General features: G+C 50.7%; 2 protein-coding genes across 5 annotated transcripts in view; both read left to right on the plus strand.

Annotated features, from left to right (window-relative positions):
• IBSP (integrin binding sialoprotein) overlaps window positions 1-16,096 on the plus strand; it is a 58,286-nt gene extending 42,190 nt beyond the window's left edge. Inside the window, exons 1-7 of one of the 3 annotated variants that reach the window (XM_054066244.1) lie at window positions 270-386; window positions 12,358-12,422; window positions 12,505-12,555; window positions 12,680-12,751; window positions 12,943-12,996; window positions 14,967-15,068; window positions 15,383-16,096. In XM_054066244.1, the coding sequence (XP_053922219.1) occupies window positions 12,369-12,422; window positions 12,505-12,555; window positions 12,680-12,751; window positions 12,943-12,996; window positions 14,967-15,068; window positions 15,383-15,964 (915 nt within the window). In that variant the 5' untranslated portion in view covers window positions 270-386; window positions 12,358-12,368 and the 3' untranslated portion in view covers window positions 15,965-16,096. Of the gene's footprint in view, window positions 1-269; window positions 387-11,257; window positions 11,304-12,357; window positions 12,423-12,504; window positions 12,556-12,679; window positions 12,752-12,942; window positions 12,997-14,966; window positions 15,069-15,382 lie in introns of those variants that run through there. The other 2 variants (XM_054066242.1, XM_054066245.1) reach the window with 2 other exon arrangements.
• Window positions 16,097-18,251: 2,155 nt separating this feature from the next.
• On the plus strand, window positions 18,252-24,081 carry MEPE (matrix extracellular phosphoglycoprotein). 2 transcript variants are annotated; one of them, XM_054065505.1, is made up of 5 exons: window positions 18,252-18,347; window positions 19,079-19,144; window positions 20,643-20,696; window positions 21,519-21,611; window positions 21,722-24,081. In XM_054065505.1, the coding sequence occupies exons 2-5, from the start codon at window positions 19,091-19,093 to the stop codon at window positions 23,705-23,707; spliced, it is 2,187 nt and encodes a 728-aa protein (XP_053921480.1). In that variant the 5' UTR covers window positions 18,252-18,347; window positions 19,079-19,090; the 3' UTR covers window positions 23,708-24,081. The 2 variants fall into 2 exon arrangements, with proteins under 2 accessions (XP_053921480.1, XP_053921481.1); XM_054065506.1 differs by lacking the exon at window positions 18,252-18,347 and adding an exon at window positions 18,434-18,475.
• Window positions 24,082-25,252: the final 1,171 nt, after the last annotated feature.

Consider the following 25,252-nt stretch of genomic DNA (forward strand, 5'->3'; position numbering starts at 1 on the left):
GTGTTTCTGTTTCTTTCTCCTGGGGCAGTCCCATGCTGTGATTTGAGGTCAGCTGGAGTGACTGGGAAGCAAAAGCCAGGTTTGTTTTCATGGGAAGCCTCAGTGTGCTGGGGGAAAAGGGGGAAAGCAGAGGCTGTTTCCAGGCACCCCAAGGGCCACACCCTGACCCCAGGGGACCCAGCAGTGGAGGGAAAAGCTGGCTAACAGCCCCAAAAAGCTGGGCCTGAGGTTTTGCTGTATTGTGGCCAACAGCTGCTGCAAGCTGTTCTGCTCTTCCCAAGGCACTGGGAAGAAATTACACCAGACTGTGGGATGCTATCCTGGACCATGGGCTTAGGGTGCCCATGGAGACCCCTAACGTGAAGTCCCCTGCAGCAGACACACAGGTGAGTGGAGGAAAAGGGTTATCTTGGCCAGGTAGATCATGGGTAAAGCCTCCCTTACTCAGTGTGCTTTTTATTCTCTTTTTTTTCTCCTAGCAGCAAGCAAGTAAACAGCATGTTATTTATTTAAAATTCACATCCAGTCTTTTCTTACTTGTTCGTGCGTGTAGGATGAGCTGCACAGCATGGATATTGATGCTGATAGAGGAAGCCATGGTCTGTCACATAGCTGCACAATTTTGCAGTGTGGAGATGTGGCTCCGCAGGGACAGGCTCTGAGGGGGTGGTGCAGATGGGTGCATGCCTTTCAGGTGTGTCATTGCTGGGCATTGAAATACCAAATTCAAGAACCTGTAAAGAAGTGAAATATTTTTTTTACTACTTATAGCAAAACTGTACTTAATTTATAGATTCTTTCCACCACTATAAAAGCTGGGAGTTGAATAGCTCCTGGTTTTGATGGAATTTATGTTTTAACTTCCACCCTATGTAAGCTTTTTCTATTTCTGAGTGAGATGAGCTCTGAAAAGTGCAGTTTCCCCATGCTGCCACCCTGGGAATGTGCCTCTGTCCTGACCTTGCTTTCTGCTGCCACTGGTCCCACTTCACAGTGGATACCTTGGCTGCGAATTGCTCCCCCCTTTTTTTTGGACCCCTTGCATTACCTGTGTGAGGAGTCAGAGATGGTAATGATGCCTACCAGGGTCACAGATACCACAATGCTGGTGCACAGCCCCATCTCTGGGGTGAAAGACTGCAAGCGTGGGTTTGCTTGCAGTGCAGAGATGCAAAAAGTGACAGCTGACACTTTGGTTAAATATTGTAGTAATGTGTTTGCTGGCTCTCTTGCAGAGTAGAGCAGAAAAGGGCACTGCTGTGAACATTCTGGTGTCCAGCAAGTGGTGCTGCTGCTCAGACAACCGGGATGTTTCAGTTACTGGCTCTGCCGTGGGGCTGGTATGCATCTCTGGGACCATCAGAGGTGGTGGTTGTGTAGGGTTAGCTGGTGGGGATGGAGACCAGGAGGGGAGTAATTTTGGGCCTTTCCTGGAAAGCAAGGAGTGTCCCACAACTCTGTGGTGAGCCCAGCCCATGGGCAGGATGGCTGGGACTTCGTGAGGGCAAGATAAAATGTGCTCAGTGAAATGACTGACTACTGTCTATGCTGTTGTTTCATGTTGGCAACAGTGATAAACCAGGAGCAGTCTGAGGGGTATCAAGAGGGATTACAGAGCCTTGGGAGCAGTGATAAGGGACTCTGGAACTCACATAGCTTTTTCATCAATCCTTCTGGTCACAGGGATAAGGTTTGAAAGGGCCAGTCAAGTCTGGCAAATCAACAAATAGCTACAGGATTAGTGCTGCAGCCTGGTGTTTGGCTACTTAGACCATGGGACTCTCTTTGAGAAACCCAGTCTACTGGGGGTTGATGGGATACATCTGTTGGAGAAGAAGAGCATCCTTGGTCATAGGCTTGCCAGCCTAGTGAAAAGGGCTTTGAACTACAGTTACCAGGGAAGGGGAACTCAGTCTATCCTACTCCTGCTAGTTTGGTGCCAGTGCCAGCATCTATTGTGCAGACCCTGAAGAAGGAACACAGGTCAGCAGGAGAGCACCTGAAGAGCAACACAAAGGACTTCCAGCCAGTGGTCAGCTTTGTTGGGGCTCAGCTTAAGTGCCTCTATGCCTAACATGGGGAATAAACAAGAGGAATTAGAGACATGCACATGCCTGCAGGGCTCTGATCTCATTGACATCAGGAGACATGGTGGGATGGATCCTATGACTGGACTGTTGGAATGGAGGGATACGGGCTCTTCAGGAAGGACAGGTGGGGGAGACAAGGAGGGGGTGTCACCCTCTATGTCAGTGACCAGCTGGAGTACATGGAGCTCCACTCGGGGTGGGTGAGGAGGTGACCAAGAGCTTGTGTGTCAAGATTAAAGGAGGGGCAGGGACAGGTGACATTATACTGGGGGTCTGCTACAGGCCACTGGACCAGGAAGAGTGAGCAGATGAAGCCCTCTATAAGCATATAGGCACAGCCTCATGTTCAGAACCTGTGGTACTCATGGGGAACTTCAACCACCCTGATGTCTGTTGGAAGAACAGCACAGCAGGACATAAGCAATCCAGAAGGTTCCTGGAATGTGATAGAAGAGCCAACAAGAAGAGGTGGTACACTAGACCATGTTTCTGCCAATAAGTAAGGGCTGGTGGGCAATGTGAAGCTCAAGGGAAGCCTTGGCTGCAGTGATTGTGAAATGCTGAAGTTCAAGATCCTTAGGGCAGCAAGAGGGAGCACAGAAAACTTGCTATATTAGACTTCAAGAGAGCAGACTTTGGCCTCTTTAGCGATCTTCTTGGTAGCGACCATGGGATAAAGCCCTGGAAGGGAGAGGGGACCAAGAAAGCTAGTTAATATTCAGGGATCCTATCCTCAGGTGTGATGCATCCCAACAAAGAGGAGGTCAGGCAAAAATGGCAGGAGGCCTGTATAGATGAACAAGGAACTCCTGGAAGAACTTAAACAGAAAAGGGAAGCCTACAGAGGGTGGAAGCAATGGCAGGTAGCCTGGGAGGAATACAGAGAAATTGTCCAAGAAGCTGGGGATCAGGTGAGGAGACCTAATGCCCAGATAAAACTAAATCTGGTCAAGGATGTCAAGGACAACAGGAAAAGCTTCTATAGGTATGTCAGTGATAGACGGAACACTAGGGAGGAGGTGGTCTCTTTCTGGAAGGTTGCCCAGGACATGGAGAAAGCTGAGACACTCAGTGATGTTTTTATCTCAGTCTTCACTGGCAAGGGCTCAAGCCACACTGTTCAAGTTGCAGAAGGCAAAGGCAGGGACCGGGAGATCAAAGGAAAGGATTAGGTGCAAGACCATGTAAGGAACATGAAGAAGCACAAGTCCATGGACCTGATGAGATGCAATCATGCACCAGGGAAATGGTGGATGAAATTGCTAAGCCACTGTCCATCATATCTGAGAACCCATGGCAGTCCAGTGAAGTTCCCACTGACTGGAAAAAGGAAAACATAACTCACATTTTTATAAGAGGAAAAAAGAAAGCCCTGAGGAACTACATGCTGGTCAGTCTCACCTCGGTGTCTGGCAACATGATGGAGCAGATCCTCTTGGAAACTCTGCTGCGGTATATGGAAAATGAGGAGGTGGCTGGTGAGGGCCAACATGGCTTCACTAAGGACAAATAATGCCTGATGAATGTGATGGCCTTCTGCAACGGGACTACAGTGTTGGTGTATAAGGGAAGAGGAACTGACATCATTTACTTGACACTGTGCAAAGCATTTGACCCTGTTCAACATGACATTCTTACCTGTAAATTGGAGACACATGGATTCCATGGATGGACCACTCGCTGGACAGGGAATTAACAAGATACTCATGCTCAGAGTTGTGGTCAATGGCTCAGCGTCCAAGTGGAAACCAGTGATGAGTGGTGTTCTGCCGGAGTTGGTGTTAGGACTGGTGTTGTTTAACATCTTTGTTGCAGACATGGACAGTGGGATTGAGTGCACCCTCAGCAAGTTTGCCAATGACACTAAGCTGGTTGACATGCTGGAGGGAAGGGATGCCACCCAGTGACCTGGGCAGGCTTGAGAGGTGAGTCTGTGCTAATCTCATAAAGACCAACAAGGTCGAGTGTAAGGTCCTGCACCTGAGTTGGGGCAATCCCAAGCACAAATACAAGATGGGTGGAGAATGGAGAGAGAGCAGCCCTGAAGAGAAGGACTTGGGGTTGCCGGTGGATGAGAAGCTCAACATGACAGGGCAATGTGTGCTTGCAACCCAGAAAGTCAACCATATCCTCGGCTGCATCAAAAAAATGTGACCAGCAGGTTGAGGGAGGTGATTATTCACCTCTACTCTGCTCTCATGAGACCTTACTTGGAGTACTGCATTCAGTTCTGGAGTCCCCAGTACTTAAAGGGGGCCTACAGAAAAGCTGGGGAGCGGCTGCGTTGGGAGGTGCAGGGATAGGACAAGGGGTAATGGTTTTAGGCCAAAAGAGGAGAGATTTAGATTAGGTATTGGGAAGAAATTTTTTCCTCTGAGGGTGGTGAGGCATTGGAACAGGTTGCCCAGAGAAGTCGTGGAAGCCCCATCCCAGGCCAGGTTGGAGTGGGCTTTGAGCAGCCAGTTCTAGTGGAAATTGTCCCTGCCCATGGCAGGGGGGTTGGAACAAGATGATCCTTAAGGTTCCTTCTGACCCAATATCATTCTATGTAATGGTTTTTGCAGTTTGTGCATGACCATCTGTCCATTCTCATTGTCCTGTGAGTGCCATTGGGGTGAGTGGCAGCGCTGCACAGCTTGGGCAGGGGTTGCTCTCCTTTGCCTCCCAGCTAAAGGGACAACAGGTGCCCATCCTCTTCTTGTTTCATGCACAGAGGAAATTAAAAAAAAACCCAAAAACCAAAAAGAAGGTTGATTTGGCATTAGTTGGAGCTAGAGGAGTGCATGCCTGGCAAACAGGGCATGCAGCACCCTGCTATGTTCCCCCTGCACGTGGGTCCCCTTTGTATGCCTTCCCAGGGACATGCTGTGGTTGCACGCATGTCCCTGCCAGCAATGTGCGAAATTTGCCTCCTGATGCCTGGCTGCTGCCCAAGGCCAGGGAGCCAGTGCCAGAGCTGGCTGCTGCCTGTTGGCCCTGCTTTGATGGCTTCCCACGGGACCATCCCTCATGAGTGTCACAAGGTGGAAACTCAGCCCTTTGCTGTGGGGAAATCTCCCGCCTGGCTGCAGGGAGGGGCCAGTGCAGGGATGTGTCCAGTGCCAGGCAGCACGTGTCCACAAGGGGAAGGGCAGCACGTGTCCACTTGGAGTGAAGTGATGTTTGGGGACACCAGTGGCAGTAGTCTATCTCTTTTGAATGCTGTTTCTCCCTGTATGAGTGGGGCCACCTTGCTTGCCATCCACAGGTGCTCAGTGGCAGGCAGTGCTCCAAGAAATGGGGTTTTGCATGGCCAGAGCATGGCTGAAAGATGCTTGCTTTAAGGATTTTAAGTAATTTTTAGTGGCAGCTTCTGTGTTTGTTTTTTTTTTTTGTGGCACATGCCTGTCTGCATCAAGAATCTGAGGGGAGTGTTTCTGCTCTCTGCTGTCAGGCAGGCAGGAAAAGCAGCTAGGAAGGTCAGCTGAAGACTGCTGGCACTGGAGGTCTTCTTGCCTCAAGATTCAGGCTGATTTAGCGATGAAGTTAGAAGGGTCAGCTTGCCTGGTGGGTTAGGCAAGGATAAAAATGCCCATCTCAATATATGCAATTTTCTTGTTCCCTCACAAAATGTTTTTGCACCATGGGGCTGGCCTCTGGAGCTGAACAGAGTGATTTACTCAGGCATCAGCATTTGGGGTTTAAAGCAGATGTTTTTGGTCGCATTTGGGTTTGTGAAAACACAAGTCTGCACCATCTTAAAACAAAGGTTTCTGCTTGTGTCATTTTTTTTGTCCTTTCCAAGAATGAAAAAAATCTATTTTTAATAAGTAGCCAGGGTAGCTGAAGCGGTGGGGGACAGCAGTGCTGAGCCCGGCTGCAGCACCTGGAATTAGATTGGCCATGGCACACAGGGTGCATTTATTCAACCCCCGTGTTTTCCTGGCTTTGGTGGGAGAAACCGAGACCCTCACAATGCCCCCATCCTGCAGTGGCTTCTTTGGTGATGCAGCCGAGCACTCTGGGCTTCTGTGGTGGTCTAAGCACTGCAGACAGCTGCATGGCTTTTCCTTGGCCCATGTTTGTCTTCAGCAAAATGAATGTATCTGGAAGTAACGATCCATGACATGATCTCTTCTTTGCCCCCTGTGATGGATTACTGTGACGGGAATCGCTCCTTGCCAAGCACATGGGAAGGCGGGGAGAGTTTGCTTGCGTTTCTCTGCCTTTTTCAATGGAAGGAAAACAAAAAAATGTGATGGCATCACCGCTGCCGTCAATCTGAACAAAAGAAATGTCTCAACCATGTGAAAACAGCCTCTGACCTCAATGAACCCCCAAAACATTACAAACCTTTCAGATGCTTTAAGGAAATTTTATTTCCAGCTCCCTTTACTGCCATGCACTTAAATAGCAAATAACGTTTGTGGCTCCCCCTAGCTCATCTATGTCCTGAACATTTTGTGGTGTGTCCTCCTTGGCGCTGCCCCGAGGGCAACATTGGATGGTGCACAACACAGAAGTGTTAGCATCCACTGAGGCTGTGCGATACCCTTATTGCATCCTAAACTCACTGTTGGAGACATAAAAGCGTCAGAGCAAGCAATCATTTTGCAGTTCAGGTCTTTCTGTTTTCGCACCCTGAAATAAAAAGCTGCAGGAGGCGTCAGGTTTACATAAACAGGAGCTGTACTTGCAACTAGGGAGCAGAGGCAGCAGCTGCCCTCTCCCAGCCCAGACCTGGTGATGTTTGACCTGCAAAGCAAAAACTAGGTTCATCATAGCAAGAAAAGTTTACAAAGCCTTCTTTTCCAAAAATAAGATGAGCACCTGAGTGTTAAGTTACTTATTGCAACAGACATACCTGTCTGTGTATATATGGGTACATATACATGTGTTGTGCACCTCATGTGTCTACACAATGACAACCAACCAGTGCAAGCTCAGCAGTTTCCTGCTGATGCATACAGTGCACTCTGCCTCTGCTGTAAATGGCAGCTTCTTAAGGCCAAATGCAGGGGTTTTAGCAAGTTTGAGCAGGAGATGTAGTGATGGGGAGGTAGGCAGGCAGCACCAGTGCAGCACAAAGAGCAGTGTGCCTCCACACCATCCAGATGTCTGAATGTCCAGAGGTGCTGATTCTAATTTGACTTTGGCAGAGAGCTGAATTCCTGGGCTCTGTCTGTAGATTGTTGTTGGGTACCTCTGCAACTGCCATCAGTTCTCTAGCTCTCTGCCTGCTTCCCTTCTGAAAATGGGGCCTTTTGGGGGTTTTATTTGGTTTGAGTTTTTTCCCCCTCCTGCTGTTTCTGTTGTGTTGCTGTGTTTGAGGGCTCTCATGCGTGGTTAGTGTCAGAAAACCGGTGATGGGACCGGCCTTGGTAACTTATTCTAGCTGATGTGCAAACTTTCTTTCTTCTGAAAAACAACAAACAAGCAAAAACCCAGAGGGACTATGATATACAGATACTGCTCAAACATATTAGAACCCAGGTGGTGGTAAGTGCTAGGATTTGTGATAATTCTGTGACCTTGCCTCAGTGATTTGCAGGGTTTCTATTCCCCAGAGTTTAGACTGTTTCAAAGTGCTCATGTTACAGAAACTTGTGGCTCACTTTTTACCAGGCATATAAATAGAGTTGATTTCCTAGATCTGATTTCCTGCCTCAGAGAAAAAGGAAAATCATATGAAATGTTTAGTTGCAGAGCCTAATATATTAAGATTTCATACTGATAACTGAGGTTGACACATGGTGCACTTTAGGTGCCCCTGCTTTTATTCTAAAATTTACTGCTTGCAAAAAATAACAAGCCTCTGGGCAAGGCACCTTCCCATCCCTAAAGGCATGTGCTGTGTGTGGAATTTATCATCAGTTAGCAGCTCCCCACAATGTACCTGTTGACATGGTGAGGAGCAAGATGAGAAAATAATATGAACAACAAACAAAACCCTTCGTTTTTCTTTTGCCCAACTGACCTTAGTTTGTATTTGGCTTTGTGCTATGGGAGGTAAGTGGGTTGAGAGAGGGATCTCTTACTCTCCTGCTGTCGCTAGTTCACCTTCTCTTTGCTCATCACTTCACTCCTCAGTTTGCGCCCATCACACATGTGCTCCTGTCCCTGACAGCAAGTGGAGACATGTGAGAGCTGGGGAAAGTTCTGCCTCTGGTGTTCCCTCTACACATTTTGGAGGTGCCATGACCACCATACTGCAGGACAAGCATGCTCCTTTCAGTGGCTGCAGCAAGCACCTCAGCCTCTTCCTGCCATACTCAAAGTGTCCTTCTGATTTTGTTTTCTTTGCTTATTTTTGGCCCTGAGGTTTCCTTCCAGAATAGCTCCAGGGCATGGAAATAGGATGGTGCGGCTTCGACCGCAGCCTTGGCCCTGTGATGGAGCTGGGCAGGACAGGAGTACGCTGCTTTGCTCATTTACCACCCTGCAAAAATAATAATTAAATTCGGACGTAGGAGCCATGTCAGCCTGTGCCAGACAGGGACACTTTGACCGTGAGGTCTCCGCAGGCTTGGGCAATTACAGCAAAACCATAGGCTGTACCTCTGCTGCTCCATCCTGGGTGCAAGCCCACCCAGTTGCAGCACAAAGCTAGTGCCAGTGGCTGGCGCAGAGCCCATCAGTGTTGGGATACGGTTGGGGCAGGGCTGCCTGCCTTCCCTCCATCTCTTATGTAGTGAGCAACGTGATAGCCTACTTGCACGGGTTAAAAAACTGATGAGAGCACAGCAGGGAAAGCATTGCATTTGTGCATGAGGGTTGTGCACTGCACGTCTGCCTCATTGTCTTAAGGTGCTCCTGAAAAATGTGGTTTTGCTGTTGTCACCTGTTGGCACAGCCCCCAGAGGCAGGTGCACTGTTTCATGTTTTGCTTCCAGTTGTTTATATACAAAGCTAAGATCATTTACATGAAGCTGTCAAATCCCACAATTGCTTTTAAGAACAGATACCAAACACTGCTTTCCTGGAGAGGAATGACTGTTCCAAGGTCTGCTGCCTTGGAGGACGGGAGTTGTTGCAGAAGGCACTTTTGGCAAATGCTAATTATCACAGTGCTTTTTAGGGATCTTGGGTGAAATGTGCACTTTTATAGTCAGCTTTCTTTTTTTTATAAAGGCAGGAGAAGCAGCCCTTTAATTATAGCAAAAATCACCTCCCACAAACACTCTGTGTTCTTCAGTCCTGATTAAGTAGAAGTTCAAAGCTCAATGTGCACTTGTGGCTTTCCTCCACAGCGCAGCTTGTGACAGCAGGAACCGAGGTCATCTCTGTCTCTTTCCCCCTGAATTGATCCCTGCAGGGCAGCCCCTCCGGCTTGCCCAGCCCTGTGTCCCTCATAGTACTGGTGTCTCTCTTTACTGGAGGCTGCTGCGTTGGCATTGGCAAATTGCACTGCTGCTTAATTTTTTTTATTTTTTTTTTTTCTCTATGTGTGTGTTTTCCTGGCCTGAGGCGCCAGCTGAGAGCCACGGCCAGCTCCAGGCTTCCCTTGTAATTATGGCTCTCCTTGCCGCAACCCAACAGGCTTTGAAGCCCATGGGGCAGGCGCAGCTGTGCCCTGCAGCCCTGGGGTTTGCCTGGTGAGGATGCGGCCCTACTTGCTGCCAGGGCTGCCAGACCTCTGGGCAAGGCACCTTCCCATCCCTAAAGGCATGTGCTGTGCGTGGAATTTATCATCAGTTAGCAGCTCCCCACAATGTACCTGTTGACATGGTGAGGAGCAAGATGAGAAAATAATATGAACAACAAACAAAACCCTTCGTTTTTCTGTTCCTAACCTGAGAATTTGGTTTAGTGGAAGTCCTTTGCTTCCCAATCAAATCCAGACTCAAACTGTTCTCCCCGGGATATGGATGAGGCTTTGGGCAGGCACAACCTCAAGTTTTGAGCAGAAATGCAAGTGTTTGTCTTCCATGGGGAGGTGGATTTTTCTGCCCTAAATAACTGCAGGTTTAGCACCATGTAGCCTGTGCCTCATGGACTCACTTGCAATGGCACATCTTTCAGCCCTGCCATTCCCTCACTGATGGTTGCAGGGCTTACGACATTGGGAGGAATCTGCAATTCTCCTTGCTGCTGTGGAAAGAAAAACTGCATAAGGTAAGGAGCCATTCCCCTGACCTGCTGCAGCCCAGGTACACACGGAAACATGCAAGACACCTTTGCTGATAAGTGCAAGAAAAATCTGGGAAAGAGTGAGCAGAGTTATAATGAAGATCTGTGCAGGGCTAAGAGGTGCAGCTGAAATTGCAGCAAGAGATTTTAAATATAGGGAAAGGAGAAAGGGCATCTCTATGGAGGTAGGTGGAAGGGGGCAGCTGTGGCACCCATGTGCCCCATCCTCTGCCATCAGGCACAGGGCAGGAGAGGTGAGCCCTAGCCACTTGCCTGTGTTGGTGGCCATATCCTGCCACCAAGGTCCCCACTGCGCTCTGGGATGCTGTGAGGGTAGATTATTTGCATGTTTTTGTCCCAGGGAATTTTTAGCTTTGCTGGGAATGTATATAAAGCCACCAGGTTTCATCTGGGGAATAACTGGTTCTGGGGAGCTGGGGGCCCAATTGGACCCTGCATGGGTCTCTGTGGTTTGGGGGTGCATGAGAAATGAGGCAGCTGTGCATTTTATAACATTACTGTGGCAGAAATAGCTCTCAAAAGGGGTCCAGTGACACCTGTACCTGAGTCCCCTTTTCTTTTCCTGCCCTTCCCAAGGCCTAGTTCACCTCGGCAGGCAGCCTGGAAAAGGGCTTGTTCAGATTTAGTGGTTATTTTTGGCTAACAGCTGTTCCCAAGTGACCATGGAGCTGGGCCTTTGAGGTTGGTCTTTTTTGTCTTCTTGAAAGAACAGTGACAGAATTTCCCAAAAAGGGAGGTAGACACCCCTTGAGAACAGATTTCCCAATATTTATTTTAATTTGAATGAAGAGTGTTATTATACCCTTTGGCCTCACGGCCGTCCCTCTAAATCCAGACCCTCAATTAAGCGGTGCAATGCAAACCTGCCCTGGTTTGGCAGTGGCAAGGGGTGCTATGTTTGTGCACCAAATCTGCCAGCGTTAAAATTTGGAGGTTTTCTGGTGTTTGCTGGCAGGCTGGCGTCACTCTGGACAGGGCGGTGACTGGCTTGCGGGGGGACCTTAAATAGACCTTGTAGCCTGGCAGGGCAGCAGCAGGAGGAAATCTGTGCTGGCTGACTCCACAGATCAGAACTGCAGCAGGGTAAGCTCACTCCTGCTATTCCCAGCCAGGCTGTGCATTGCTGTCTGTGTTTTGCAGGGCACCCAGTTGGGGCTTGGCTTGCTGGTGGGGCTGGATGGTGCTTTTAGCCCTTTCTTGGTACTGCAGCTTCGTTGATCTCTTAGGGCTCAGGCAGAGGGGATGTGTATCCAGAACCTTGCTACGTGTCCAGGCAAACTTGTTTGTGGCCAGTTAATTTAAGAAAGATGAGGAAACTTCAAGTGCAGATAAGCATAATGACTCCCTACAAACCTCAGCACAGCTGATAGTGGGTTTAGCTGGAGGAAGGGTGGAAAAAAAGTGTGGTTAGTGGGCCTGGATGAGCCTGGGGAGCATGCCGGAACCATCCCTCCCAGGAGGGAGGCTGAGACGCTGTGAGAAGGGTTGGGTGTAGCCCTTGCTGGAGCAGGGATGGAGAAGGGCAGGCTGGGTTTTGGTCTGCAGGTAGTGCATCTTGGATCTACGCAGAGCAAAGCTCCCCCTGGAAATGCCTATTGAGGGTTCCTTGCATTGTTGCCTTACTACTGCTATTTCTGTTAATGCCAGACTATAGAAGCCGATTATATTCATATTTGTGTGCTTGTTTGTTTTTTCTTGCTATGGTGTAATTCCGTGGGGCGTTGCTCCCTAGGCAGAGCCTGAATAGGTTGCAGGAGTGTGGGAGGGTGGTGGCAGTGGGCAGCACTCCCGCAGGCTGCTCCTGTTGCATCTCTGCTGGGGGCTGGTTTTCTCGTTGCACTAATAGGTGATGGGGAGGCAGGACTGAATAGTCCTGCGCAAGGAAAGCAATTCATCTGCTACTGGTGTTTTATGGCTCTTTGAAATAAACAATATGTATTTATGGAAATTGAGGTAGATCTGTCTAAAAAAGGACTTGAGTCTCCGGAGTTGTTGGGTGACACTGTCAAGAGGTGGCAGGAGGTTGGACTTTCTTCTCCCCAGTCACCTGTGCAGACACAAAAACCTGTACAGTTTGGGGTAGTGATGGTGCTTCCTAGCTGAAAAGCAAGCCCTCACCATGTTTTGGTGTTCCTAGAGAAAGCAGCGATGAGGATTGCCCTGGTCTTTGCCTGCCTGGTGGGGATGTCGTGCACCTTCTCGGTGAGTGCCGGGCAGTGGGGGTACCACCCCCAGCCCTGTTGGTGCTGGTGAGGGGCATGCACCAACCCTGCCTTTTCCCTAGGTCAAGAGCTGGCTGCGACGAACCAAGTCAGATGACTCAGAAGAAAATGCGGTAAGGTCTAGCCTCCTGCCCCCACATGCCGAGCCCCACTTAGTGCTGGCATTGGGAGGGATGTTTTGGTCACTTCTGTATGGAAGCCCTCAGACTGATAAGATTTATTCCCTTCTCCTGGTAGGTGTTCAAGAACAGACACCGGTATTACCTGTACAGATATGCCTATGTGCATCCCCCCCAGCGATGGTACAAGGTGGGTGCTTTGGAGGTGTTGGTGATGCTTTCACTGCCTGCCAGATGCGGAGATATCAGCCCAAATGAGACAGGGGGCATAGCCTGCACCCCACCTGCTACTGGCCTGCAGGGCTGGGCTGAGACTGTTGCACTTGTGACACCAATGGAGACATCACAGCTCAGCTACAGTTTGGTTTTCCCTCTCCTTAGGGCAGTGACTCATCAGAGGAAGAAGGGGATGGCTCAGAAGAGGAGGATGGAGGGGTGAGTACACCTGCAGCCTTTCTTCCAGCAAACCAGCAGCTTGCAAAACAAATACGGGAATTTGGGAACTTTCTTTGGGTTTGTAGTCTCTACTCATCAGTGTTTGTGGCTGCTGATTGCCCACAACCTTGTGCTCTGGATGTGACTGGATTTTCTACTCTGAGTTTTATTTTATTATTTTTTGTATTTTTTCTCCTTTTTGTCCTTTTTTTAAAGGGGAGGAGTGGAGGATGCACCAAGCAACCTGGGGACAAACTTTCCGGGTTTCCATTTTCAGTGGCTCAGAAGAGAGCAGGACAAACCAAAGTGCAGAAGCAGGGAGGCTCAGCCCAAGGCAAAAGGCACTGTTAGGACTCCTTGTACCTTCTGTTTTCAGGGTCCATTGTCCCTGCAAAGCTCTTAAAATTGCCATGGAAAATACAGTTCTGCTCTGCACACATGCATGTGGATGGACGTAAACTGATCGTATACTGGGAAATGCACATTTGTATCAGCCCAGTATTTGTATCAGCTCTGCTCCTGCCTGCTGGGTCAATATGAGCTTGGGCACGCCAGCATTTGTGAGAGCCACCCAGGTCCAAAATTAAACACCAGGGATTTCTAAGGTATCTTGTGCCTCAATGGACTGCAAATGCTCAAAAGTAATATAGTTATCTTGGGCACAGAGTTGCCTTGACACAGGGATCCAGCACACCTGGAAACCTATGTGTCAGGCCTATTGTTATTTTTTAAATTATTGTAATGCTAATTTGGGGCGTCTTTTTGGCAGCAGTGTAAGCCAGTGAATGTGGTCTTAAAACCCCCTTTGCAGTACCGACTGGGGCTGGAATCAAGTGTGGGGTCAACCCCAAACCTCTGCCAGTCCTGGCACCTCTCTGCAATTTGCCCCTTTATATCTACTGCTCTTCCCTACCGTCGTTATCACTAGAGATAATTTTGAGGGGTGGGATGAGAAAGCCAAACTGGGAGTTTCACTCTTGAGGAAGAAATCAAATGATGTGCAGGAATGCAGTTGATGTTGGTAGCTGCCCCTTTGAGGACATCAGTGCAGTGGTTCTGGGCAGGAATGCTGCCTGCCTTCACTGGCTGGGGGTGGCCAGAAAGAAAAATTGTGATGAAAGTCCCCAAGCTCAATTACAGGTGTATAAACAACACCTCCATAACAGCTGCTGGATTGGGCAGCATCGTTCCCATGAGCATGACCAGCAGCACAGCGCAGTTTTGGAGAGGAAAACCGCTTAGGTTTTCACTGGCAGAAGATGCACTAGCATTTAAAGTGTCTGAGTTGGCCCAAAATGCCAGGTTGCATGCCCTTGGTCTTAGCACATGAGCAGTGGGAATTGCCCAGGGCATGAATGACAGTAACCTCATGTCTCCTAGTGCAGCTTGTTTTGTTTGTGGGGTAGCAAGGTTCTCCACCTCCTTCCAAGCTGGGGACCGTGCAAGCTGCCCTGCCAGTTGCTCCAGGCTCCACTTGCATTTGTATTATTTGTTGTCTTTTTATTGACATGGACTGCTGTGCACCCTGCTGGGAGACCTGCTCTGCTGTGTGGTTTCTGGGGCCAAGCGATGCTGATGGGTTGTGGCTGCTGGGGTTCAGGTTCATGCCTAGCTTTGAGCTGCCATACTCTTGCTAGCTAGTGAGAGTGTAGTGTGTCTGCACGTACTGTGCCTGTGCCTCTCTCTGTTTATTGGAAACTGGGAAAGAAAACTTCAAAAACAAACCTTTAAATGCTTGCTAAAGCAAAATGTGTAACCAGAACAGGAACACCCTGCTTCAGCCACCACTTTTTAATTGTATGGCTTGGGCAGCCCTGCTGCATCATCTTTATTTCAGCCTGGGAAAGTAGGAAACTTGCAGCAGCACCCAAACACTGCGCAGGGATGCTGTGTGCTCCCCTTGCTGCCAGGAGGCTTGTGCGCCACTCCAGCTGCTGACTGCCTGCCCCATCCTCTCCCTTTCCCTGCAGAAGCTGTTCCATCCTGGCATCAAGGCAGCTGGACACACCACTGGAGCAGTCCCTGGTTGTAGCCAGGGTGGGTTGGGAGAAGATATCGTATCCCCACAGCAGGTACAGTTTGAAGGGCTGGGGAGGAGTGCCCATGGAGGGAGGGTGTTCACTGCATACCCACTTGCACCCATGTGATGCCCTGTACCCCATTTCTGTTCAGGCATCTGCTGTACAGGATGCCTATAGTGAGGCCAAGCTGTGGGCTTTAACCTAGTGGGAGGATCAGAAGGGGCACTCCAAAAAGGCAGTCCTGCTGCATGAAGTGTGGATGGATGCTCAGCTGTGCACAAGCTTGCCCCTTGCTGTGCAGTACTGAAAAGCTGCAACCACCTGCTGTAAGGCTAATGCTGTGTTATTTCCCCTGTCATGATAAGGACTGCCAAGGGCCCCAGAAAGTGGACAAGAATGGTGCTGCCATTCTTGGGGATGACTCTGAAAATGAAGACAGTGATGAGAATGAGGAGGAAGAAGAGGAGGAGGAGGAGGAGGAGGAAGAAGAAGTAGTTGAGAACAAGAATGGTGTCAATGGCACAAGCACCAACACCACTGAGGGGGCAGATGGACCTCATGGTAATGGCACCACAGTTGTTGAGGAGGGCATTGGTGCAGCTGAGGAGGAGGAAGAAGAGGAAGAGGAAGAAGAAGAGGAAGAGGAGAAAGAGGAGGAGGAAACCGAAGCCACCACTGTTGCCAGCACCACTGGTGAAGAGGGGCTGTCCCAGGCAACCACCGTGGGAGATGCAGAACGTTGGGACACCACCACAGCTGCAGAGTGGGAGTATGAGGTGACAGCTGTGGGCCATGGCAGGGGAGATGATGGAACCACTGAAAGCAGCTATGGGGAGAATGATGAGTATGCCCGTGGGGACAGCTACCGGGCCTACGAGGATGAGTATGGCTACTACAAAGGGCATGGCTATGATGTGTATGGCCAGGATTACTACTACAGCCAGTGAGTAAGTGGGGAAGTGGCCCTGGTGTTGCTCCCCACCTGCCCCATCCCACTCAGGAATATGCATCCGAAGGCTCACTGCAGCCACTGCGTGCTGGAGGGGATGCTGGACAACTTGCAGTGTGCACCAGCTCTGTCCCAGGCTTTTTTTTTTTTTTTTTTTTTGTATCTTGCAAAGTGAAATGAAATAAAGCAACTGAACTGAACTTATTCGTAATGAAGGGTTTTCTGCCAAATTCACTGGCGTTAGTGGGGGTAGCACAGCACTCAGTGGGCTGAGGAGATATAGGTGCTCATGCTCCTCGGACTAGGTTAAATTTCTGTTCCAGCTCAGATGTCCATGAAAGGAGGGAAGAACACAAAGGCTAACTAGGAAAAAAAATCTGAAAAACTGAAGGACACTTCATTTTAGGGTCACTGCTGCGAGATTACTGACATGTCTTATGTAAATCCAGTAGAGTCTCTGAATTTGCAGTATATGGGAGATGGTAGCTTTACCACTCCTTCCACGTGTCAGTAGCACACTTCCCGTGGCCTGACCACACACCAGGTAACGTTAATAAAGGTAAAGACCTTAATTTCTCTTTCTGTACATCAGGTAAAGACCTTAATTTCTCTTTCTGTACATCACTAGCAGTGTATGCACACCCTTATAACAAGAGCTTTGCTTCTGCATTGCCAGGCTGGTCATGTGGGTCACTCTGAGACCAGGCACCTTGGACCTGCATTCCAGGCACTGGTGCAACAGCCCAAAATGGTCCATGCCTCTCCCTGCCATGCTGCCTCATTCCCAGGGCAAGGTGCTGTTGTGGTGACAGTGGGGCATCGGCTCACCTCCTGTGTCAGGGATACAGACACCTGGCTTGCAGTCTCCAGAGCATACCTGCCCAGAGCTGCCTTCCTGCAGAAGCCTCCACATGAGGATCAGTGCCAGGGTGGAGGAAGCACCAAATCCTGCTGGGTTTCAGGCAGGTGCCCCCATTTAGGAAAAGCAGCAGCTCATGTGTGCTGCGCTGGCTGCTGCCACAGGTCATGGTGAGTACCATGCTGTCCTTGCACTCCAGGAGAAGAAACCTGTGTTCAGCTCCTGATATAGGTCCAACTGCAAAATGAGTTTCTGTTCTCAGAGTATTGAGCTGCTAGCCACTGTACAAAACCTCCTTCATGCACCAAAGCTGGGCTGTGCCTACTGATGTGACAGAGGATGTAGAGTGAGCACGTCTGCGGGCCAACCCCTCCAGTGGAGCCCTGCGCATGCTCACAACCAGCAGCAAGGGGAGAGGCACGAGAGTCCCATCATCTGCATCCCCAGGGAGTGTCCAAAGACGTCAGAGAACTGACATGGACAAAGGGCTTCGGCACTGCTGGGGGCCATGTCCTGCTCCCAAGGGGTGCCCTGCCTAGCCCTATGTGCGTCGGCACCCCCCAGGCACCTGGCCAAAGCTCTGCTGCCCGTAGCCAAGGCATGCCAGCCACTCGGGTATCCATGAGGCAGCATCTAACCACAGCTCCCTGGCCAGGGGAAGGGGCTAGTTTCCTCTTGGCTCCAAGGTTTGGTCCCACCTGATACCTGATGTTGATGGTTTAAACTGGTTTTTAATGCAGTGGTTGTGCCCGTTCTCAGGGTTTGGGTCGAGGCAAGCTGGTGGGTGGGGTGGGAACTGCTGTCACTGTCACTACAGTGAGCAGTTGGGCCAGGCTGGCAGCAGCAGGGACACCACCTCCTGGCATATGTGTAGGTGACCAGCAATAACACCAAAGTTATAGGGAGGCAGGAGGAGAGTATGTACACTGTGCACATCGCTGTAAGACCCTCCTGCAGCATTTTTTTACTACTGTTCTCTTTTGCACTTGCACCAGGATGTTGAAGTTGAAGCCCAAAAAGCAAGTTTCAGGGGCTACAGCATGGTGGTGGCTATTGGCTTGGCCAGCATTGCCTTGTGAAGGTAATTGTGGCCACAGCTGGACTGGCTCAATACATCACTCTACCCTTTCTGCAGCCCTGCCAGCTTTCTCATGTTTTCATGGTGAGCATGCTGTGACCCACTGCACTCCCCCCTCCCCCCCCGTTATCAATAACCATGCTGGACGTGTGCCATGCTAAGATCTACGCTAATCATCTAGCAATTTCGCCTTCAGAACAGATATTTATAAACTGTGCTTTCTGTTTATCCAACCAGGTGGAACATTTGATAGCTGTCTTCCACCACAAACACATTTTTAGCTGGAAATTACTCCCCCTGGTTATCTGCGGGTGCTGTCAGCTCTGACAAATGTTGCTGGGCAGGAGCTGATTGGCTCCGCACGCCTGGGGCCAACTTTAAATTTCAGCAAAGTGGGCACAGCCTCCACGGTCGGCCACTGGGACCTGCCTCTGACGGTGAAAGGTAATCTTCTTACCTAGTTTGCCTGCCTTGTCTCTCCCCAGCCCTTCAGCTCTGCTCTGCCTGACCAAGGCACTCACACTTTCTAGGCAAGTTGCAGTAAGGACAGGGAGATGGCCTGAACTTCAGCTGTGTGTATCTCCATGTTGTGCTTTCTTGAGCCTATGTTGCTTTATACTGCTGAGCTTCCTGCATGAATTTCCTTCAGCTGTTTTCTGTAGCAATGCCTGCATGGCTGAAATTACTCTCCAGGCTGGACCTGCCTGCCCCAGCCATGGCCAGTGGGTGAAATGAGAATTATTAGCCAACAGAGTTGTTGAAAATAGTGTGGAAGTTTCTTAATTCAGACTTGTGACTGTATGGCTTAGCCTGCAGAGCTTTGGTGGATGTATATTTAAGATATCCACCCAAGCCTCTTTGATGGAACAAGTTAAGAAACTGTAATGCCTGGTGTCAGAATGCCTGACAGCTGTCAATGCTGCTAGTCACGCGCATGGCCTTGCCTCGCCATCATATGCACACAAGAACATCACCTTCGTTTTGAGGGGTACAGAGAGGTAGAGCGATGCCAAGCGGTGCCACAAAGGCCAGGGAAATCTGGAGTGACTGGATAACCCTGCAGCCATGGGGACTTTGGGATGGCAGGAGCTTCTGGCTTGCTGCTGACTGGGGCTGCTTAGGACAGCAAGTCCTGGGAAGACAAACTCCAATGATGCTTTGCTTTGTGCCCCTAGGAGCTGCCCAAGATGCAAACAGCCCTGCTGTGCCTATGCCTGCTCAGCACAGCCCTCTCGACACCTGTGAGTATGGCTCTCCTCAGTTTCCCAATGTGCTGCTGAAAGGATGGTGTGCCTGGCATACTTTTAGCAGCAAGAAAGCATGAGTTGTACTTGCATATAGCAACTTTAGGGTTTGGGGTTTTTTTGATGTTCTGGCACAGAGGTGAACCCAGCAGGAAAAATATATTAGCACTGAGGTGCCTAAGCACATCCCTTTAGCAGTTACAGGTGCAAGGGCCAGTTTGCGTTGCTGTAACTCTTCCCCTTGACTTCTGTGGACTTGCTGAGAGCTTTTGACCTGGCAACAGCCCTAGCGCAGCCACATGAAGGGGATGATGCTTGGCTTATCCACTTGGGCAGGGCATAGAGGGGCACTTGCAATTATGTTCCAGTTCTCCTAATGTCCAATTTGGACAGATATAACTTAAAAAGGGTAAACTAAGATCCATATAATAGCAACATCTTTTGTCCTGCATAACTGTTGTGCCACACATTAAATATACAGCTAGAGCGAAAATTTGCTGTTAGTGAAGGCTTGCTTTTCCTGTAGGCTAAGGGGGAGGGGAAACCACACCTTCCCTGAGGGCTGGGTCCCAGCATGTGTCTTTTAGCCCACAGGACAAGCTTGAACAACTAGACCTGTCACAGGGCAGTGCCAAGGGAAGGCAATAAATCAGCACAGATTTGCTTTTCAGACAGAAAAAGATAGAAAAGAGCTGGTTAACCCTCTGCTGTATAACTGAGGCTGCAACGCAGCATTGTTCACAAATAATGGAATAACATGTGAACATTTAATACTCTGGGGGGTGTATCTACCCATTTCAGCCATGTTTAGCGTGCTTCAGTGACTGATTTTTCTCACTGGGGCTCCCCTCCATGAAGCCATCTCTCCCTGGGGCAAGCAGGAAAATGCCCGCAAATAGCTTGGCTCACAGGATGCTCACACCTCTGCGTCCCGCATCCGCAGGGGATGCATTGGCAAATATATCACCAAAGATGCCAGGATAATCAGGAGAAGCTGAAAGCTTTGCACACGCAGAAACCTGACTGTGAGGGCACAGGCATTGCTGCTTGGTTGCCCAGGAAACACTGGGAATTTCTCCCCATTAACCAGATCCAGGCTCCCAACACAGTTGAATCTGTAAGTTGGAGTGTTGTGACATGAACAGTGGTGCAATGTATTGAAACTCCTCTGCAAAAAACCCACTCTGCAACAGAATCCAGGAGAAAGGCATTTGCAAACCAATGTTGTTTTATTAAAAGCAACATGCAACAAAAGCATGCTGTGGCAGAATTTGCAATACTTTTCAGACCCTGGAAATGGGTTTTTGACCTTTCCTACTATTACTGGCTTTAAGCTGTCATCCCAGCTAGTGCCTGTTTAAGCTTATCAACAGTTTTTCCACCCTTTCTTGGATGCCGTGGCAGGGTGGGCAGCCAGCAGCAGTTGTTGGCAGCCACCTGGACACTGGGACAGCATTTGACTCCTCAGTTCTCACTTGTGTTTTATTGTTTGCAGGTGCTGCTGCCGCTGGCTGGGAGAGCTGCTGGGAACTGTGTGGGACAGCACCGGGTACGTCCCTGGGGTTCTGTGTGCTAGGGTGTGGGGAGAAAGTGCCACTTTCGGAGGACAGACCCAATGAGCTGCAGAGAAAAAGTCTATCTGTCCCCTTGCTTCTGAGGTCTATGTTTGATGGGGATGTGGGAGAGAAATGTCTGAGTATTGTAAAAAACCCTTTTGAAAGGCAGAGGAGGGGGAAGGCATGATGTACTTGATGGAGGCAAGGGCTTCCTACCCAACCACTGCTTTGGCCCTGCCCAGCCGAATGGCATATATGCTTGGTGTACCCACAGGTGAGGTTGTAGAAGTCCCAGGCTCTGCTTTTACAGGGGTTTTTTTTTGAGGTGTATCACAATTCAGATATGTAGCGTGGAGGAAAATGCCTGTTTTCCCTATTGTGAACCAGCTGCTGTCCTTCTTTGGACACCATAGGACCCATCACTCAGGTCTGATGGAACCATCAGTTAGGTTGTCTATTCAAGCCATAAGCTGCCTTGTAAAAAAAAACAAAAACAAAAACAAAAAAAACAAACAAACAAAAAACAAAAAAACCCCACAAAAAGCCACCAAACACCTCAGAGTTCCTGAAAGCAAGCAAATGCAGAAAAAGAGCCCAGGGGAAGCCAAACCCCCAGAACATGGGAGACAAGTACACGTGTCCTGCCCAGGTCCCTGCCCACACTGGCAGTCATGAACAACTGCCCACTCTGGCGTCCTGGGTCCCTGTAGGTGCTGGCAGGACCTTTCTGCAGTGGTGGGCGTATCAAGGGGGGCTCCAGCCACCAGTTTTAATAAAAAATCTGTGTTTCTTTTTTTCTTTTCTCCCTTTTCCAGATACTGCTGAAAGGTTGTAATGCTAAGCATGGCTTCTATGTTTTCAAATACATCTATTTAATTTCAACACGGAGGAACCAGACACAGATAGAGGTAAGGAAGTGGCTGAGTGGTGTGGCAGGACCCTGGCTCAGCTACAATGCTGCCCACAGCCAGAAGGCACTGGGCCCAGCCCTGACCTCTCCTTTGTGTGTGCCACACAGAAGGAAGAGGCCAACAGCCAGAGTGCTGGCTCCAGTCGCCAGCCAGGCAAGGAGGATGCCAGGCAGGGGCTGATGGAAGGCGGGCCATCCCCAGAGGGAGGTGACTATGGTGGCACTGATGCAATGGAGAATGGGACCAGCCTCAAGACTGAACACCGCAGCACACCAGACATCAATGGGGATGCCCGTGGTCCTCACCAAGGCACCATCACGAGGCCGCACAGTGGTGTCAGCATCACAACTTCCACCCCAGCCAGTGCAGAAGGTAGTGGCGACCTGGATTTGGTGGTTGACAACAATGGTGGTGTTTCCATCCTCCCTCAGGGTGGACAAGCCAGAGGAGCAGTGGCAGGGAACAGGTCTGTTGCAAGGAATGGGGACAAGGAGGTTGGTGCCCCTGGAGGGGGCCCAGTGGAGGGGGCTATGACAGCTGGGGAAGAGAGGGCCCCCACCACTGGAGGGACTGGGGATGAGGGTAGTGGTGAGGCCACTGTCCATAGCCAAGGGCAGGAGGGCACAAAGCACGGCAAGGGGATGGGAAGTGTCTCTCTCTCACCTGTCACTGAGAAGATGGAGGACATTCAAGTCGACTCCAAAGGTGTGGATGAATATGCTTACATCCCTAACTCGGGCAGTGTCACCATCACCCAGGGAAAGGTGGACAGCATGACAGGAGGCACCAGCTTCACCCAGATCTCTCCAGATGTGGACAATGAGGTCAACGTCTTCATTGGGAGGGCTGACATCCATATAGGAAACCAAGAAACCACTCTGGCCAGTGTCACAGTTAGCAACAAGGATGACAGCATCCCCACTGCAGGGACAAGCGGCCCCATGCCCAGGATGGGCATCTCTGCTGCACATGATGGTGGTGGCATCCTTGTTCGTGAGCAGCCTGAAGAACCAGTCACCCCAAGCCCTGGGGGCAGAATCACCAGCAGGCCTGGGGACAGCATCACCAGCAGCCCTGGAGATGTCCATGTTACAGGAGATGATAAGGATGGTGTCATCACTGTTGGTGATGAAGAAGGACTAGTAGCCCCCAGCTCTTGGAGGGTCACTGGTAGTGATGTTACTGTCCCCATGGCAGGTGGTGGCCGTAAGGGTGATGACGAGGAAGCAAGAGGTGAGGGACAGAGGGCCTGGGGGAGGCTGGGCCACCCGGCTGTCAGCATGCCCCCTCCGAGGGAGGATGAGGAGGCTGCCACCACAGCCCCAGCCAGGAAGGCAATTATCCTCCTGGACACCACTGTGGCCTCCCCTGGGGTGAGCAAGGGGGACTGCACTACCACTCTCAGGACAGCCAGCAGTCATGACACGAGCGAGAACACAGTGTCAAGGGGAGGTGGGAGCAGCGAAGCAGGGCCAGCCACCCTGCAGCCCCATAGTGAGGGCCAGCCTGCTGCTGGGGCAAGAGTTCAGCCAGCAGGAGAAGGGCTCAAAAAGCCCCGCAGGATGCAGAAAGTACCATCCCCACGTGGGAAAGCTGGCAGCCATGCACCAAACAGGGTGCAGGCGAGGGCCGGTGGCCATAGTGGCAGTGCTGGGGGCAGGCTGCTTGCCACAGGATCAGAGGGCAGCTCCCATCTGCAGGCAGGGCGAGCCAAAGGCAGTGTGGTAGCGGGCGAGGGCTGGGAGCAGAGGCAAGGCGGTGAAGCTGGGGTGGTGGCTGGGAGCAGACCCCTCCCTTGGCACGGTGGCAGGAGGCTGGGGGCCACAGCACCAGGAGAATTCACAGCACTGGGACGCAGACGGGAAGTGGACCAAGTGAAGCATGCAGATGAGCTCCATGTCCAGGAGCAGGCATTTTATGCCCTCAGCAGGGCAGGGGCTGACCCCCACAACCTCTACACCAGCCTTGGAAGTGCTGAGAGCAGCCAGTCCTCAGAGGGCAGCCGCAGTGACAACCGACAGGTGGGACCCCGGCCCTCAGAGTGGGGGAATCTGGAGCATCCCTACAGCCCTTGGGGCTGGAGGGCCCTCTGAGGAGCTGCTGGTGTGTGCCCCAGCCCTGGCGGGCCCTGGTGGAGGAGTCAAGGAGATCTCATGTGTCATTTTCGCCCAGCATCCCCGCTGCAAGTGCTGCTCTTGCCTGGGCGAGGCACACCCTGCAAACTGCTGAGGGTCTCACAGTGGCTCGCAGCCCAGGAGCTGAAAATCACCAGTTCATGCAATCCTGCTCTTAATTTTGAGGGGGGCCTGCATCCAGTGCTAGGACAGTGCTGTTTGGATTTGCTGTAGATAAAGCACGCTAGACAGCCATGTAACAGCAGTCACGCTGCAGGGCATAGCGTAGCTTTGGTCATGCACTGGTGTGAAACGAGTAAATAAGGGGTGAGAAAAGGCTCCTATCCTCATGGTCTTCTTTCTAGCCTAATGGAGAAATAAATGCATTTCTGTACCTAAGGCTCCACTGACTGTAATATTTGTGGGTTGACTTCAGGCTTTAAGCAGTGTGCTGTGGTGGGGCTGGTCCCACATACAGTTTGTGGAGCCAGCACTTCCCTGGCTCTGTCATCACCCCTGAGGCTGCAATTTGGCCACCTGGCTCCCTCCCTTGCAGTATCAAACTCCACCAGCTTATTCCCATGACCGCCTGTCTCCTCGAGCAGTTTGACCTTGCTGGGGAGTCCAGCAGACCGTCTCCCCAGCTTGGCCTGTCCATTCCTTCAGTGAGAAATTCCCGTTGCACCCTTCAGCACACTGCCAGGGTTCTTGTGGCCCCGCCACCCCTCCAGCAGCACTCTAATACTGAGCTGTGTCACCACCATTCCTACTGCCGGTGCCTACACGTGAGCCAGCCTGGGCTTTGACTCACTGGAGCCGTGCCACTGATGGCACTTGAAGTTAATCACTGTTTATACAATTACAGGTTGCTTTTTCTGTCAGAGAACTTACTAAAATGGAACCGCTCGTCAACATGCTGAAGAAAACAATGCAGCAGGAGCAACATTTAGCTCCATGGTGAGAGGTGCTGCTTTTGGCATGGCAGGAGGGGATTCCCTGCCGAAATTGTCCCCATGCAAGAAAAGGGGGTACAAGCAGCTACGATGGCAGCAATGTACCTGCAGTGAGCCTGCGAGCCTGCTCTCTACACGACTGCGTGCGGGGAAGGAAAAGGTCCCATTTCAGGCCAGACACTCAGTTCTCAGGGACTGATGTTGGGACCACCAGAGCAAGGATAACATTGCATCTCACTGGTGCTTTCAGTAGCACCAGCTATTGGGGTTCTGCTTTGCTAGTGCTTGTACGTGTGTGGCAGGGGACATGGAGGTTTAAGCAGCCTGGGCTGGGAGTTCTCCTGCTGCTTCCTGGGCTTAGAGTAGCACCCACAAGACCCCCAAAGGCTCAGGGACCTCCTGGTCCTGCCTGGTGCAAAGTGAAAGTGGCCACAAGCTCCCCTAGCCTGGGCTTGGTCATTCTCCCGTGGCATTGCCATGGCTTGTCACACCCCAAGTCTGATGAACCATGGCAATGCTCCAGGGAGCTTGGGTTCGGTGTATGCTGATGCCTAGCAAGTGAAGGGGGTGG

This window comes from Cuculus canorus, chromosome 4 (genome assembly GCF_017976375.1).
Source record: "Cuculus canorus isolate bCucCan1 chromosome 4, bCucCan1.pri, whole genome shotgun sequence".
NCBI lineage: Eukaryota > Metazoa > Chordata > Aves > Cuculiformes > Cuculidae > Cuculus > Cuculus canorus.

Coding starts and splice junctions, on each gene's coding strand:
- MEPE (XM_054065505.1), top strand. CDS start 19,091: ATGCAAACAGCCCTGCTGTGCCTATGCCTGCTCAGCACAGCCCTCTCG. Junction 19,145..20,642: donor GCACAGCCCTCTCGACACCT/GTGAGTATGGCT, acceptor TATTGTTTGCAG/GTGCTGCTGCCGCTGGCTGG. Junction 21,612..21,721: donor GGAACCAGACACAGATAGAG/GTAAGGAAGTGG, acceptor TGTGCCACACAG/AAGGAAGAGGCCAACAGCCA.